Source organism: Pteropus vampyrus, unplaced genomic scaffold (genome assembly GCF_000151845.1).
Source record: "Pteropus vampyrus isolate Shadow unplaced genomic scaffold, Pvam_2.0 Scaffold4, whole genome shotgun sequence".
NCBI lineage: Eukaryota > Metazoa > Chordata > Mammalia > Chiroptera > Pteropodidae > Pteropus > Pteropus vampyrus.
The window spans coordinates 4,798,192-4,816,462 of NW_011888785.1; the positions used below are offsets into that span (position 1 = coordinate 4,798,192).

At 31.0% G+C, this 18,271-nt stretch overlaps 1 protein-coding gene across 1 annotated transcript in view; it reads left to right on the forward strand.

The window, feature by feature from the left end:
- Positions 1–18,258, forward strand: part of MEOX2 (mesenchyme homeobox 2) — a 64,799-nt gene extending 46,541 nt beyond the window's left edge. Inside the window, exons 2-3 of the mRNA XM_011362899.1 lie at positions 2,054–2,226; positions 16,885–18,258. Of these exons, the coding sequence (XP_011361201.1) occupies positions 2,054–2,226; positions 16,885–17,109 (398 nt within the window). The 3' untranslated portion in view covers positions 17,110–18,258. The remainder of the gene's footprint in view (positions 1–2,053; positions 2,227–16,884) is intronic.
- Positions 18,259–18,271: the final 13 nt, after the last annotated feature.

The window sequence follows — 18,271 nt, forward strand, 5'->3', positions numbered from 1 at the left end:
GCCTGTTCGTGACATCTCACAAACCACTTTTTGCACTGGATAAAACCTTGCCGGCCCAGCCAAGGTGGATAGCCAGTCAACACAGGGATAAGTGACAAGCTCAGAAATGTAGTCAGTGAATTCTGAAGAATTTCCAGCAGTGCCAGTGCACTCGTCAGTAAAACATACTCTGCGATCCCTCAGAGGAAAAGTAATGGCCAGTGTGCCAAAATTTTGATGCAAACCTATTGCTGCTGCTACCAGACCTAGAAAATTTTACATCTGGCCAGCTTAGATTCTGGCGAGTTAAAACAAACTCTATATTAGAGCGCCTTGTCTAGAGGATATTCATTATGCAGGTCTCTCTTAACTTTAGTTAGACTTCCCCCAGCCAGACAGAAAGGAACAAAATCACTAAAAAAATGTTTTTTGGAGGTATTTAGCATACATAAGCATCATTGGATGAAGGAACAAATGTCGCCTAAAAAGATCTTTTATAAAACCCCACCATTATTATATTTGTCAATTAAAAAAATTAAAATATTTCTCGTAACCTTTGATTAACCATCATTTTTCCTATATCACTTCTCTCATTTGGTCTCATAGATTTCATTGTATGCCAGCTGATAAAGACATCGCTATTCGTATGTACATGCTTAAAAATAATGAGAGCACAGAAATAATTTTCAGGCACAGACGTACCATTTTATCTTGATTATGTTGATATTTTGCTAAGAATAAATGTAATATGAATTACTACAGCTGGTATGATTACCTACTATTTTGTTTATGTGGAATTTTTTTTCCATTATAGACACACATTTTGTTCTTCAGTATGTTAAGAATGTCTTCTAACCTACATCTCAGGGATTTTGTAAGGATAAATGAAAGACTATGTTGATTACGTTTTGAATCTTTAGGAAGAAAAATGGAATGATATGCTCTAAATTATTATTATTTCTACATGACATTAAATGATTTGGTGTCCAGACAGCTGAAGTTAGGTGTAGTACATCTTATGTTTATCTCATATGTAATGAAAAAAATTTAAAACTCAGCTTATATTTTGAGTTAGATGAACACAATTAAATTATAGATTCCACATTGAACTAAGTATTATACAAAATTAAAGAAGAGCATTGCTATTTGCCTTAAAGGAGACTAAACTTAAATAGAAATTAAAAGACCAATAAATACACACATACTCTTACATATGCTTCGTCTGAGCTTAAGCAGACTTTTATGGTCCAATTACTAAACATTTAACTGCTTAAATATTCATATACTGAGTTACTACTACATTTTAAGATTATTCTGTTCAATTATAATTAGACCTCAAGTAAATGTGTTAGGCAACTTACCAGACTAAATTTTATATCTCAAATTACTTTCCAGAGAGGCTTTGGTTTATCTTATTATTATAATAGCATATTAAAAGTAGTTAAATTTTCTCAAGGTCCATCCATATTGTCGCGAGTGGCAGTATTTCATCTCTTCTTATGGCTGAGTAATATTCCATTGTACATATGTACCACAGCTTCTTTAGTCAATCATCTATTGTAGGACACTTTGGTTGCTTCCATGTCCTGGCCACCGTGAATAATGCTGCTATGAACATGGCTGTGCAAATATCTTTTTGGATACAAGTTTTCCAGTCTTTAGGGTAAATACCCAGTGGAGGGATCACTGGATCATGTAGAAGATCACTTCTTTGTTTTTTGGTATGCCTGAAACTTACTGGATTTCATTAACCAATGTCACCATAATAAAAATAAAAATAAAAATAAAAATAATAATTAAAAGAAGTTAAATTTTTTGTTCATATTTCAAAAGAAAAAAAACTAGATACTCCCTCAACTAGGCTGTGAGTTACTTAAGGATATATTGAAAAAATAAAAAATACATAAACTTACCCCACTGAGGTGAGGTCTGTCTTATTGTCTTTGGTCTCTATTTTCCCCATGTCTAACACAATACCTGAAAAAGTAGTTACTCAATAAATGTTTCTGGAGTGCTATGATTGAATATGTTTGAATGAACAAACTAAATCTAATTCTCTTACTTTTTTTTTCAGATTCCCAGGAAGGAAATTACAAGTCAGAAGTCAATAGCAAACCCAGGAAGGAAAGGACAGCTTTTACCAAAGAGCAAATCAGAGAACTTGAAGCAGAATTTGCCCATCATAATTATCTGACCAGACTGAGGCGATATGAGATAGCTGTTAATCTGGATCTCACTGAAAGACAGGTAAAGTCAGACGTTGACATGATATATTTTTAATTGCTTTGGGTCAACAATCTTCTCTCGTGATCTTTGAAATATCTAGATCTGTGGTTCTTAAACGCCATTTGGAAGACAGGTGTTCTACTTCATGATAAAGTTTCGCTCAGCAAAATAAAATTAAGGATAAGATAGTGATATTTTAAAGAAAACTACATTGATTCAGTTTAAGGAATCATTCTTTATTCTACGATTGACCCTTTCTATATTTTTTGGTTTTAAAATATTATTTCTTTTGTATAATAATGGCATGTGGTGAGGAATTTTATTTGCTTATATTTCGAAACCTCCTTATTTGGCATAATTGAAAGTTGGCAACCCCACATTAGTTTTCTCAATTGCTTAGAATAGAGTCTGTTATGTTGCCCTAACACATTAATCCCCAAACCTCAATGACATAACCAAAAAAGTTCATTATTTGCTCATTGTTTATACTAACTTTACAAGTCCAGCATTCCAAGTAATCACTCATGGATCCAGTCTGACTCTCTGGCATCTCAATATGTGGTGTCCTTGGTAACCACAGGAGGTAAGAAAGAGTTGGAGGTTCGAGCATTGACCTTTAAATGTTTTCACCTGGAAATGACCCATGTCACTTCCATTTACACTCTAATGCCCGGAAATAGTCAATTGTGCCACTTAAGTTCAAGGGGGCTGGAAAAAGATGGGAGCAAGGGCACGTAGATCATTGGTAAATATTTCTACCCCATTTTCCAAAATATTTTCAAAATTGTATTAGTCTCAGAAATTCAAAATTTTGGTACCCATTCATTTAGAAAACAATTTGAAATTATTAATGATCTGTGGACTTCAGTTAATAAGACATACTGTTTTTTAGGTTCTTGAATTTTATTTGAATGGCAAGTGATTTACTCCAATAGTGTTCCCAGTACACTCTTGAATGGATTCTGATTTGAACTTGGAGAATCTAGCCTACTGATGGTTAACTGTTGCTAATCTTTAGAAAAACATTCCTGAAAGGCAAATGCAAACATCTTTATGGACAGTGCAGTTATGATTGGCACTGTTAGGACTAGAGTCTCATTTCCTCTTTCACTGTATGCACCTCCTCTAGGGATCCCATTGGAACTAAAGACATATCAACAGGGTGTGTACAAATTAATACTGTCTTAAGAGTGCAAGTTATTTTATCCAGTTTCTTAAATCATCTGCTTTCTTTCTGTTAAATTCTAGCATTTAGCAGGATATTTCTGGGTAGTGGAAATACACGAAGGAAGACTTTTATGTGGTTTTATTTATTGGCAGTTTATTTTTTATTAAATATTATGACTAGTACTAAATTATAGAGCACAATATTTTCCTTCTCTTGAACTTCAATACGAAATTATCTCTATAAGTGTACAGCATTTGATGTTCTGGAAAACAGAATCCAAAATCTACATCATCAGACATTTGTTTTATTATTATTATTTTTTTTAGCAGGGAGCAAGAAAAAAAAGAAAGGAGCAGGGAATTGCACATTAAACTTTTTGTGCAGAGACAGTTTATTCTAGGAAATGCAGCCATGTTTTATATGATACATAAAGGAAATAAAAAACTAGAGTTTACTTCCAATCTATAGAAATGATAGGATGCAATATTATGATCTTACTCAAGAGAAAAGTCAAGATCTGGGCTTGCTATTCTGGAGACAAGCTATGGGGCAGAAGTTTCACTTTTGGTTAAGAAAAATTTCTTTTTAGTAGCAATTTTGTAAATTTTGTTTGGGAATTTTAAAGGTCTTTTGGATATTTCTTCTTTCTTTTTAACTGACTTGCCATTCTTGGGAAAGAATTATATGCAAAAATTTATTTATACACACACACACAAATATATATATATATACATACACAATTTTAATATTTTCTTTTTTAAAATGGCCCTTTTCAATTTTCTAGCAGTTCAACTTTGCTGTGTAAAAAAAAACACACTTAAAAATCTTAGTGACTTCAAACAATAACCAACATTTAATTTGCTCACAATTTTGTGGGTCAGGGATTTGGGTTCAATTGGACTGTTCTACTGCTGGCCTTACCTGGATCCCTCATGGAGCTGTAGTCAACTGGGAGGTGACTAGACTGGTTGATCTAGGCAGCCTCAGCCGAGACAGTGTGTCTTTGTTACATGTGGTTTCATCAAATAAACATCCTAGGATGCTTCAATGGTGGTAGAAATACTCCCAGGAGTATTTAGAGGAAAAACTCCGATGTTCAAGGGCTTTCAAAGCCTCTGGTTGCATCATTAATTTTCCATTTACTAATGTCCCATTTTTTTTTTTTTTTTACTAATTTTTACTAATTTACTAATGTCCCATTGTCTAACACGAGTCATATGACCAAGCTTAGTGTCCATGTAGGAGGGGGCCACCTAAGGGCGTGGAAGGAAGGCAAATTTTGTTGGAGGCCATTACAAAAACAATCTAATTTGAGAGATAATGAGGTTTTTAAAGAATTGAAAATTGTATTATGCAGAAGATTTTTTTTTTTTTACCCTATAAATTTTTTTCTTTGGAGTTTTGCAAGATGATATAAAAAGGAGATGCATGCATGTGGAATCCAAAAACACAAACTAAGTCTTTAGAGGGCCTCTATTTGTTAGGCAGAAAATTAAATTGTTATGAGAAAACTCTGAATAAAAATCCTAGATTTCCCAATTAGAATTATGTATTCTTGGGCAAGTAACAATCTCCCCAAAGTGCAAAATGTAAATTAAAACTACTTCGTCTTTCTTCTACTCAGGTTCATAAGTCATAATGGGTGCGAAAAATTTTTTAGCATAAACTATGAAGCACAGCTATCATCCTGAGGGGGAAAATCTTTGCTATGCATAGAGAATTGATTCTCTTTTAACATGAATATTTGTTGAGCTAGATTCCAGAAATAAAATTTTGTTAAAATAAGCTAGACATCCTACTAGAACTTATGGAAGGGGCAAAGATGAAACAAGTATTAACAACTGTGATGAGTGTTGAATGTCACAGTAGAGGAATGACAGGCTTGTATGGGGGAATGTTTCTGGTTATGACAAGTGTTCATTTTATTTCTACACTTCTGAACACATGAAGTATCTTAAAGTAAGAATCCAAAGGCTTTATTTATGTTTTCTGGCCTGAATTTTATTATCAGAAAAATATCGCATGCTGTCAGTTTTGCTAAATTTTAGTCCCCCTTATGGTTCTAAAAACATATTCCTACAAGGTACCAGGGCTCTCATCCCAGCGAGATATTTCCAGTTTATTTTCTTAAGGTTGGGCTTTTAAAGTTATAAACATAGAGTTATAAACTGAACTTTTTTATTTATCTTCTTTTAATCATGATACAATTATTCCATTACTTTGATTTGGCAATAGTGCTATTTATTTATCTATGTAATCTATATCTTGACCCTATAAATTCTTAAATAACACCTTTTTGTTGGATTTCCACATGTAAAATATTCTAATTATATATATGTATTTTTTTCATTTTCATTCTCCAAGTTTTATGTTTTCCATACATTAAAATAACATGATTTAGTAAAGTGACTTAAATGTGTATTCCAAAGAATATAACTTATTTGATATTGTGCAATATTTTTCATAACTTTAATAGAATTTTTTAGTTTCCTAAAATATTAGTTTTTGATTTTTTAAAAAACCTTTCAAGATTCAAACACATAGAATTTATATGTATATAATATAAATGCAGAAAACTATAAATATTAAATAGTTTAAATCAATAGCAGAATTTTTATAGAAATAACTTTCTCCTAAATCAAATGTGCTTTTTAATCAGAAATAATCTTTAGACATCTTTTATCTAGAAATTTTACCTGTCTATAAAATATGCATATATGTAACTGAAATGTTATTTATAAATATCTTTACCTTGTTTATATTACTACTCAATATACCTGCCTCACATTTTATGATGGGCTACATACATGTGATTATAAAGATTCACAATAATGATTATATTTTCTTTTAGAAAAAAGGTAAGTTATGTTAAATTGTTGAATATCATTCAAGACTCAAATTTTCAAATCCCTACCTGAAGAGTAGTTCTGAAATCTCACAAAGACACAGATTCTTGTGTCTTCCGTAATGCAGGTCAGGGAAGTCTGTAATTCCCTTCGAACTCTATCTGGCCAAAGAAGTAGAAAAAAAAAAAAAAAGGAAAAAGAGCCTCATTCTGCAGAGTAATTCCATGTTATCACCTAGCAATTAAAGCAAATTATTTTATGTTAAATAAAAATGGAAACACTAAAACAAAATTGAGCTTCAAATATTTAAAATTATATAATAGCAGAACAGTTATCACGCCAGTAATCTTCTGGCTTCTAATTTTCGGCTTCTGGTTTACACATATTCTCATATACCCTTCTCAATCAACAGCTAATTCCACTTGGCAGAGCTACTTGGAATATGTTGAAGAACCAATCAGTCTTGTCCCAAGGTATTTTTAAGTTTGACAAGCTTATTCTGGCTTTTTTTGTTTGTCCAGATGTACTTCGATAAAGCTCCTGCCAAATTTTTAATATCTCAGTGTGAAGAAGAGAGAAGTTACCTGAATGAAATGATACAAAGAATGACAAAATTGACATTTTTATAGAGTTAAGGCTGACATATATAGCAAGAAAGGAGATCCTTCTATTTCACAAAATCATTTTACAGAGCTAATCGAAGGTGCAATGTTGCAGATTTGTAAACTGGGATTGCCAGAATAGATAGACCGAATTCATGATACCTCTGCAAAGATAAATGGAAAATCACACCTCGTCGGATCATATTCCACTAGTGAAAATGAAAGGGACTATGTTTTATTTGTCACTCATAAATCATTAAATGGCTCAATGCCAAGTATTTTCAAAATAGGAATCCATTTTTTGGATGACTATGAACAAGAATGTTTTGTGTGTTCCAAATAAACAGTGGTTTTGTCTTTTGCTCAACATTTTACACAATTCCTCTCCTTTTGAAAGCTTATTTCTACAAATTTATATGGATACTTTTAGTTATTTAGCTATTAAATTATATCTTTATGACTAGACATATTATCTATTTAAGGTAATCCAAGTCTGTGTAGCCAATGATTTTAGAATATTTTTTCATTTCTTTAGAGTAGTATCTAAGAGTCACTTAAAGTAACAGTAAGATATTTATTTTGCTTAAATCCTGGTGTGCCTGCTATTTTGAAAGATTGAACATGATTTGACTCCAGCTGGCAAACGGGGATAGCACAGGGTGAAGGATTTGTTAGTGGAATATGGGACTGAATCTTAGTTTGAAATGAAAAGAGATATTTCCTGAGTAATGCTGTTTTTTAAAAAGAAATGAAATGCATATTGACAATGTGTGTTGAGCTCTAAAATCCAGATTCAGCACTGCCTTAGGTTCCACAAAACAAAGGCTATGTTGTAGGAAAAGTAATTTAAGGTCTTTTTATTTCTGTATAATAAAGCAAGATCTATAAAGAGCAGATCAACAAATCAATCCTCCCATAAGTTAACTTTCAGAAATATTAGCTGTATGAATAGAAGACTGGGCAATAAGTAGTTTATCTCTAATCATTTACAAATGTAACTATCCAACTTTGAAATAATATAGAAAAAAATCTCAGAAAAATATGGCCCTACTCTTATTGAAACAGCCATGAGAATATATAATCTGTATTTTAATGTAATTAATTAGATGAATAGATAGATAGAGATATACAGATATATCTCTAGCTATACATATAGACACATATACTTATACATTTATATTTGTGTATATGTATGTAAATACATACACATATAAAATAATTCTTTTTTAGTAACTTTATTGAAATTTGCTCTAAAGATTCTTGCTGTAAGCATTAATCAAACTGATAAAATGAAAGAGTAAGGTTAATTCTTCCCATTAATCTCTGAATTTGCCACAATTTTTTCCTTATCTCCTCAAACGGACACAAATATATTAATTTATATTTAATCAACAATAATATTTTGAAACATATCATGCATTGGATCACAGGATCATCGTTTAAAGTGTATTGTTAAAAAATATGCTATGGAAGATTACTCCTTTTCCACACTATTCTTATATACATTAAATTTTTTTATTCATGTCATTTTAAAATAATCTAAAAGATTCTGGAAATTTTGATAAACCGACACATTTTGTGTTGACATCTTCAATTATAAAGAGATGTTCTATTACCTAAATAGGTATATAGAACAGTATATGCATATGTTCTATGACAGCTATAAAATAATAAACCCAGTTTCAAGAAAATAATTTCTAGAGAATTTGGCTATAAAAAACTTTATAATAATTAGTATTCCTATTTTCATGACTCCTCATGAAAACCTCAGAGATATATTCAATTTAGGAAGTATGTTTAACTTCTAATATTTTTATCTCTTCTAATTTTTTACACTGAATAGTTTTTTGTTATTTTGAACTTCTTCCAGTTATTGAAATTATTGCCTATTTTTGTGGTCACTGTATAGTCAGTCATATGATAGTAATAATTATTATTATAAGTTCTTATAATATAATCTTGGATCTAGGAGATAGTCCCTAAATTTAATGAATGTGTATTGAAGGCTCATGTATATTCTCATATTGAACTTAAAGTCGTCTAGAATATTAATGAAGTTGAATCATAAAAGGTTGCCAATATTCTACCATTTTTATAAGAATCGTGAGTTCCTATGTTTTAACCAAATATTTATATTTGATAGTTTTCCATTAATTAAGCAATTGCTAGAGTAAAGTTTATTCGAGGTCATTCAAATGGTATATACTGAACATGATATGTTACTATTATTAAAATTATCCCAAAGATTATGCAAGATATTGAAAACAAAAGCTTTCATTCTAGTTGATCTCAGTACTTTGAATAAGGACAAATAAATGCTCAGGATATACAAATACCATGTATTCAAGAATTGTTATTCAGAATTTTTTTTTTAACAGTAAAAGAGAAAAGTGCCTCATTTAGTTCTGATATTTCCATTCAGATTTGCTGAACTTATTTATTCATGTAATACTTAGGTAAACAATATTTCACTTAAAACAACTAAAAAGTATATCTTTTTTTTATATTGTGTAAAAATTAGGATTAGGAAAAGTGAATTTTTACTGTAAATGTATATTAATAAAATAGGTCGTTTGAATTGAATTTCATCAGATATAACAGAAAGAGGTATGACTGTTGGTATTTCCTACTATGGTGTGATTTCTAAAAAGTCAAATTAAAAAAGAATCAGTCTCCTAAGAACTTTGTTCTTCATGTGAACGGTTACTTTGGGTGCATTATTGGAAAGTAGAATGTGATACATATAATTAGCTTGTAATAATACCCATACCATTATAATTTGTTATGGAGAATATCATTTCTTACCTCAGAAAGTAGTTATTTCTTGTTCAATATGTTAATTTTCCATAACCGCCAATAGCTAATTTGTATTCAATTTGCTTAAAATCATGTAAAATAGTAAATGTTTTAGGAGTACAATAGTGAGCTTTCTAAATAAAAAAGAACAGTCTTCAAAAGTGAAAATTACAGAGGTAGGGGTATGATTCCCTGGTAATAAACACTGTGCTAAAATAGAAGATAAAGGTGAGAGGCAGTCCTCCAAACAGAAATTCCATCTTTATTTTATGTGACCCATCAATATCTCTTCTGGGTATCTACCCAAAAAAACTTGAAAACATTTATCCATGAAGATATATGCAACGCAATGTTCATTGCAGCATTATTCACGGTGGCCAGGACATGGAAACAACCGATGTGTCCTTTGATAGATGATTGGTTAAAGAAGATGTGGTGCATAAATTAAAAACTCAGCCGTAAGCAAAGAAAATACTGCCATTTGTGACAATATGGTTGGATCCTGAGTTTATTATGCTAAGCAAAATAAGTCAGACAGAAAACGTGGAGAGCCATATGATTTCACTCATATGCGGGATATGAAACTGAAAGTAACAAGTGAACAAGACAAACAAACAAAAACTCATAGACGCAGACAACGGTTTAGTGGTTACTAAAGAAAAAGGGGCAGGGATTGATAAAGGTAAAAGGGGTCAAATATATGGTGATGGAAGATTTGACTTTGGGTGGTGAACACAATGCAATACACAGATGATATATTATTGAAATGTACACTTGAAACCTGTATAATTTTATTAACCAATGTCACCCAATAAATTTGATTTGAAAAAAATTGTCATAATCTACCATTTTCATTCAATCTATGTATTATGGTTGTCTTTAATTATCAACACACAGAGATTGACAGCAATTTTTAATGACTAGATTTATATAGTAATTTTAATATTGCTTTGATAATATGTACTACCAGTTTGGACACTTAAGTTACTTATATTTATTTTTTATAATAAAAAATACTAAAAATTATCCAATCTTTAGTCATGAAATATGTCCTAACCTTGTTCTCCCTCCAACACACACACACACGCACAACCACTTCCCAACTGCATGTTACATTGCTGTAGAAACAGCAGAATCCATTAGTAGCTCCCTCCCACTGGCTTCTTGAAGATAGCTAAAGATTCCTTCTCTTAATCAGATGCAAGGCTATCTATTCAGGCAGGAAGAGTAAAGAAGTTTCTTTTCCCTTTTATATCGCCACTTTATAGAGCATTCTTGATTCTAATTCTTTAATTCAGCTACTGATTTTGACACGGTATTACTTGGGTAAGTCTTTCTAGGACCTATTCACCTTACCAGATCAGTTGCCATGACCAAATTTAATCACAGGAGATGTGATTAAACCTGAAAATGGTATTTATACAATTACTCTTTGCATGTTTTCATATAGTAAAGATGTGAATAAATATCTGCGAGTGTCTATAGTATTTCGAGTTCTCAAATACAAATGGAAACAGTCAGAATATTAAATTTACACATTCTAGATATTTAGAGACATCTAGATATGTCACTGAAATATTCAATTTTCATGCAGATGTTTAGCGTTATTATTTCTTCAAAAGACAGGCATTTATTATATATAAATATAGGTTACGGAATTATATAGATTTAACTTTTGATCAATCAATTTACCTCTGGTCATCTTAGGAAATTATATGACAGTAGGGATACATATTTCATTTGTGTTCTGTGATATATTGTGAGCCCTAAAAGGACAAGTATTGTGAACTTATACATAGAAGGTTGTAATGTAAATGATTAAATAAATTAAATACAGAGACAAAATGAATGTTTAGCAAATGGCAGCAATGATTCTCATTTACACTATTTTTATTAAAGACAAAAAATATGCTTTCTAAATTCTGAAATACATCATTCAAATGAGTTAATCACAGCAAAATTCACGACTGCTTTCTTCAGTATATAGAGTCAATATGTGAATAAATGTTTTTTTCTATTTATTTAAAGAGGAGTTTGATCAGCAAGGCAATGTAAATACTAAATATTTTGTCAGTAAAGGGATAAAAAGCAAGACTTCTTTATAATAAGCAGATGTTCTAAAAAGGTCTATAACTGAACATTTAAATATTCACTACTAATATAGCTAGCTATTATTTACTTTTTTAACTTTTTAACAAGAAGATTTTTTTGAAAAAAAATATTATCTGCATGCAGAGATATTAAGAGCCTGTAGGTTTTGGTTCATAGTTCTTTGATTTCATAAATAATAGTATTTTTCATTACTCAGATTTTTGGAATAGTTTATTTTTATCTGAGTTGTTAATTGTACTGTGTAGCACAACACCTATACAGACTCTTGCCTTAGATTCAAGCTTGAAAAAAATAAAATATTTTAAAAAAACCTCATTTATTCAGCACTTTTCAAAGAAATTGCAGACTAGAAGATAAAATTGGCTTTAAGCCTCAATAAAATAATAACAGTTCACAAAATTTATGTATCATGCTCTAAGGTGGACAAATATTTTTAATTGTATACAAAATATTTGATGATTAGATTTTCTAGAACCTTGGTGTTACCCTAGGTTACTAGGACAAAAAATTCAGAAGGCACACTAGATGCCAGAAACAGTAAGAGCATGAGATTCTCAGAGGAAAGAAATAATTTTTTGTAATAACTGTATGGCAGCATAGCAGTATGGGACATTGAGCACAGGGGTAGAGTTTTATGCCATCTCATGAACCATTGGGGGTATGTCTCAAAAGAGGGGTGGCAACAACTCCAACTAGACCAGTAAACAGTTTAAGGATATTTTTTAAAATAGGAAGCTAATCCTTATGTCAGAGGTTTCAAATTCAGCCAGTATACTGTTACTTACATCTCTGTGAATACCTTGAGAGTCAGGACTTTGTCTTACTTATTTGTACGTTTCTTACTCCAATCCCTCCCATCTTTGATCTATCACAGTACTTATTACTAGATATTAAGTATATGAATGTATGACTTCATAGATACTTCAAGTCACCAAGGACATGTGAGATTAGTTTTGTTCTACTTAAATGCAGATTATTATATGAAAAACACTTATAAATTTTAATACAAATAAATAGCATATTTATTTTTTTAATGACGTGTCAGGCATTTAAATGACTAAGCTTTAGCTACCTTAAAAATAAAACAAAGCAAAAGCTATTTTTTCAATCTAACCAATTAAGCTGAATTATAACGCGATAGTAAATTAAAGTGTCTTTATTTATAAAACTGTATTGTTATTATAATAGCAACATTGACATAATCTGTGATTGCTTTTCTGGATTTATTTTTTTTAATAATGTGATGTTAGTAGAAAAACATCCTTTTCCCAAAAATCTTCCTCTCTTTATTTCAATCTACCCCAATATTTTATAATATAATTTGAATATATTGACTTTTGAAGTTTTTATTCTTATTTTCATAAGAAGTACCCATCATGGATTTGTTGCTTTTTTCTTTCCATTACTAATTCATAGAGTTCCACTATAAATATGTAACCTAACCCCTAAAGAAAATAGTATATAAAGGTGTTAGAATTACTATATAATTATCAAAAGCTTTCACCTATATATATGTATACATATATATTTAGTATGCATTTATTCATATATGCATGTGTATATATAGCTACTACTGAAAACAATGAAGTCTTTTATCAGTCTGTTTTAAAAAATTAAAGTGGCAAAATTTCACATGGTAACATAGAAAACAACAAAAAATAGCCTTACTATTTCTAAAATTAAAACCATATTCTTATATTTTTTTCACTTAGAATTGCACAGAAAGGTTTTTATATTGATATTATAGAATTACTGTATCTCCTTCTCCCAGAAAAGGAAATAAGTATAGATTTTAAGAAATCTATTTCTCTCATTTTCTGCCAACATCGTTTTGACTGGATGTTTCAGCTCTTGGTGACAATGATGATGATGTATTTCTTCCATCTGGAATTGTCCATGGAGAAAGTGTCCCTATGGAAAATCTTGAAAGGCTCATTATGCCAATATTACAAATATGAAAATTGAGTCAGAGAGAAGTATAATTTTCTTGAATTCACACAGAAAGTCAGAAGTGAAGCCAGGAGTAGAACCCAACTCATGTGGAAAAGATCTAATACAACATGCAACGTTAAGCTTGCAAAGGTAATTAAATTGAGTAGCATAATTACGTAAATTATAGTACAGGGAAATAGTGTCATATTTACAAACCTAATTATATCGAGTGGGAGAATTACCTGAATGATAGTAATCATATGGTTGGAGTTCACATACTTCATATGCTTTACTTTTCTGATCTGAATGCTTGTCTATGGCCATACCACGCTTAACGCGCCTGATCTCATCTGAATGCTTAAAATGTAGGAGTTTGAAATATAACAGGAACAAAAAAATAAAATAAAATAAAAATAAAAGCAGAATCTAGAGCCAAACGAACCCCCAGGATTAAATTTTAACACCATATTTTCCCATCTGTGTTATCTTAGGTAAGTCACTTAACCTTTGAGTCTCAACTTCCTCATCTGTAAAGTAGGAATAATGTTAAAAATATCTGAACAAATCGTTAGTGTTAGAAATAATGGATAAATGGCACCTATTATTACGGTTTCTTAACTCTAAGTAGGTATGTTTTCTTATTAAGTAATAGTACATAGACATCCATCAGCTAGTTTTTAATCAGTCTTGTTTAACTATATTTTATGAGTTATAATTAGTCCTTTTTTCTACATTTTCTTAGTCTTTTATTGCCAGATGGATTAATATGTGTATGGGTATCGTATGATATAAGGTTTTAATTAGAATGTAATAGATCACTGAAAATTTGGAGTCGAGAAACATTTACTTTTTTTTTTTTTTGGTGCAAACATCTGAGAAAACTGTACTAGTTTTGTTGGAGTATTGTGACTTGAAGAACACTAAAATAAATATATCTTTGGAAATTTACATTTATTTTACTTTCTTTTTAGCACTGTACATTTATGAAAATTGAAATCGCTTCTACAAAATAGATGGAAAATATTCAAAATATTTCTGGAGTAGAATAAAACAGAATTATCTGTACCAGATATAAAGACTTATTATGAAATTAAAATAATTAAGACTGTGGTTTTGTCACAGGGATAGGAAAATTGAGTGCATCACTAAAGTTGTACATATGTGGAAACTTGATTTATGACAGAATTGAAACACTGATCACTGAGAAAAAGGTGGACTATTTAATAAATAGTCCTGGAACAATGTGTTATAATATGGAAAAAGTAATTTTAGTTTTTTTTATTTGTAATGTATACTCAAATCAGTACTTCAATTCAAAATACAAACATTAAAATTCTTAGAAGACAACATAGAATAATATCTTAATGGCCTCAGCAGAAAAGTTTCTTCATAAAGACATAAAAGTAATAGGTATAACAGAAACAATTAATAAATTTAAATGTATTAAATTTTAGATTTTTTGATCATCAAAAGACTCTAAGGGACAGAAGAAGAAACAATATTTTGAGAATATATAGTAGCAGCCATATTAGCACTCAGAACATTTTGTTAAAATTTTATTATTAGTTTCAAGTATACAGTACATTGGTTAGACATTTATATAGTTTATGAAACAATCCCTTTGATTACTCTGTCTTCTCTCTGACTCTACACATAGCCATTACCTTACTGCTATCTGCATTCCATATGCCATGCTCCCCATTCCTGTGACCCTCTATCAACTACTAATTTGTACTTCTTTAACCCTTAACTGCTTTCTCTCAGCACTCCCATCACCCTCCCCCATGGCTGTCACCAGATTGTCCTCTATATTTGTGAGTCTGTTTTTGATTAATTTGTTCTTTTTGTTTCTTAGAGTTCACATGTAAGTAAAATTATATGGTATTTATCTTTATGTCTAACTTATTTCACTCAGCATAATAACCTCTAAGTCTATACATGTCATTGCAAATAGTAGGATTTCTTTTTTTATGGGTGAGTAATATTCCATTGTATATATGAACCAGAACATACTTTAAAAGTCTATAAAGAATACAATAAAATTAAAAATAATTCAATACAAGCAAAATATGTAAAGGCATTTCAAAAGAGAGGAAATGCACATGGGCCATAAATATTTTAAAGATGCTTTACTTCATTAGTAATTAAGAATGCAAAATAAGAGCATGGTTAAATAACATTTATAGTCATTTGGAAGAAAATTGACTGATAACTTCAGATGCTGGCAAAGATGTGGATCAATAAGAATTCTTACACACTGGACTATGGGGGCTTAAACTGATGCAACTTTGGAAAATAATTTTTATGTATTTCATGTTTAGTTGAACATTTATGCACCCTGTGAGTCATTGATGCCACTCCTGAATATATACTCAGAGAAGTTCTATCATATATTTATCAAACACGAATGCAAGAACTTATAATCTCAATGTTAGCATTTAACAAATGCTACCTTGGAATCACATACTTGCAAAATAAAACAAAAGTAAAACAAAAGGCAGAAAAAAGAATGGTTCAAAAGAATATGGACTCATTCTGAGGTGGAATGCTCAAAGTTTTACGAGTGCAGCAGTGGACTACAGTGGCACAGAACAAACTTTCAGATACACTTTCATCAGTAGCTCCCTGAACTTGTTTTAAGTTGGTTCAGGAACTGACAGCTAGATGTCAAGGCAAAGAACTTGGGAAAGAAAAGTTTGACCAAGATCATTATTAAATTGTTATAACCGTATATGGTGCCAGACAGGTACTAGAATTATCAAGGTGATCACTCTGTAAGGTTTGTGAATGTCTAATCACTATATTGTACACCTGAAACTAACATAATATTATATGTTAAATATAACTGAAATATAAATTTTAAGAAATGTTAGCTCTAATTCATAAAAACTCATTATAAAGCCAAATACCTTTGAACGACCTAAAATGAGAGAATTCTTTCTCATCTAATTTTTACATTGTGTGCCATAAAATTGAAATGTACTTTGTATGTACCTTCTTAAAGTTTAAAAATTATTATCATGAACATGGGACTTGATTAAATTCAACATTGGTTCACTGTCATAGTCACTCCTTGATAGTCTTTGTGTAAGCCTGTGAGGAGCTATTTTTTGTTGACGACAAAAATGTTGGAAAGCAATGTCCGTTTAATTTTCTTTTCTCTCTCTCTCTCTCTCTCTCTTTTTTTTTTTTTTTGCTCGTTTGTTCTTTTTCTTTGTTAAAGGTGAAAGTCTGGTTCCAGAACAGGAGAATGAAGTGGAAGAGAGTAAAAGGAGGACAGCAAGGAGCTGCAGCTCGAGAAAAGGAACTGGTGAATGTGAAAAAAGGAACACTTCTCCCTTCAGAGCTTTCGGGAATTGGTGCAGCCACCCTCCAGCAAACAGGGGACTCTCTAGCAAATGAAGACAGCCATGACAGTGACCACAGCTCAGAGCACGCACACTTATGATATACACAGAGAGGATCAGCTCCATTCTCAGGAAAGGAATGTTGCGATGGCAAGCCTTACTCAAACATCGTTTACACAGAGATGACTATGAGAGTGATTTTTAATATTATTCAATTCAGGCATCTCTAGTCTGTTTTTCATGATTTATAGAAGGTTTTACACTAAGTGCCACTTTTTAAAGATACTTCCACAGTGAAGATGGTGAAGGTGAACTAACTGGCTTTGAATATTCCAGATGGGTTGGTCATGTCTATGACAGTGAACAGGTATGTGTTTGCTTTTGCTTGCACTGAAAATTAAATTGCTATCAAGAGCAAACTATGAGATATTTTTTATTCAAGATGCGTCCAGAATGAAGATGCAGAAGATGAACTTGCTTTGAACATTCCACATGTACAAGGTGATGTGTATGACAGTGGGCAGGTATTTGCTTTTGCTTGCACTGATGATTAAATTGCTATCAAGAATAAACCGTGAAACATTATATCCTGAACAACCACAGTGCCTGAAATCACTTTTAAGTGGATTAAAAAAATGTATTTTAACTCTGTATATATTACTCTTAAGCCATTTTCCTGTCTTCACTAAGTTTAGCAATGCATTCATATTAGCTGATAAAAATAGGCACTTATGATGACAACCAGAACGAGCTTCTTGTCTTTTTATACATTTTGTCATCCCAGAAACAATCAGCACATGCTTACTTGTGTTCAAGTAGAGAAAAATACGTTAGAGTCTGATAGGACATATTCTTGTACCACAGACAAAACAAATCTTATGTTGCATTTTCTATCAACTGCTGCTAATAACATTATTATAAAAATTACCTAGCTCCTCAATTCTTCCTATCTTATAGCTTGAAAAAAAATTTAGGATCATAGGCAAATCAGTTACCTTGCAGAAAAAGCTTTGTATGACAGACATTGTCTGATTTTATTTCTATAAAATGTTAGCTATTATGAATATCATTTAATTATCAAGGAAAAGTTTTCCCCTGATTGATGATGGTGTTAGACAAGTTGCAAAACAAAACTGATTCCTCATTTGGTAGACAATAAAATCTTAAATGTCTTCAAATAAAATTCAGTAAAAACACGTTATTTTTTCATATATGATGTATCATGCAGAACGACAATCTTTGTATTTTGTAAAAAAAAAAAAA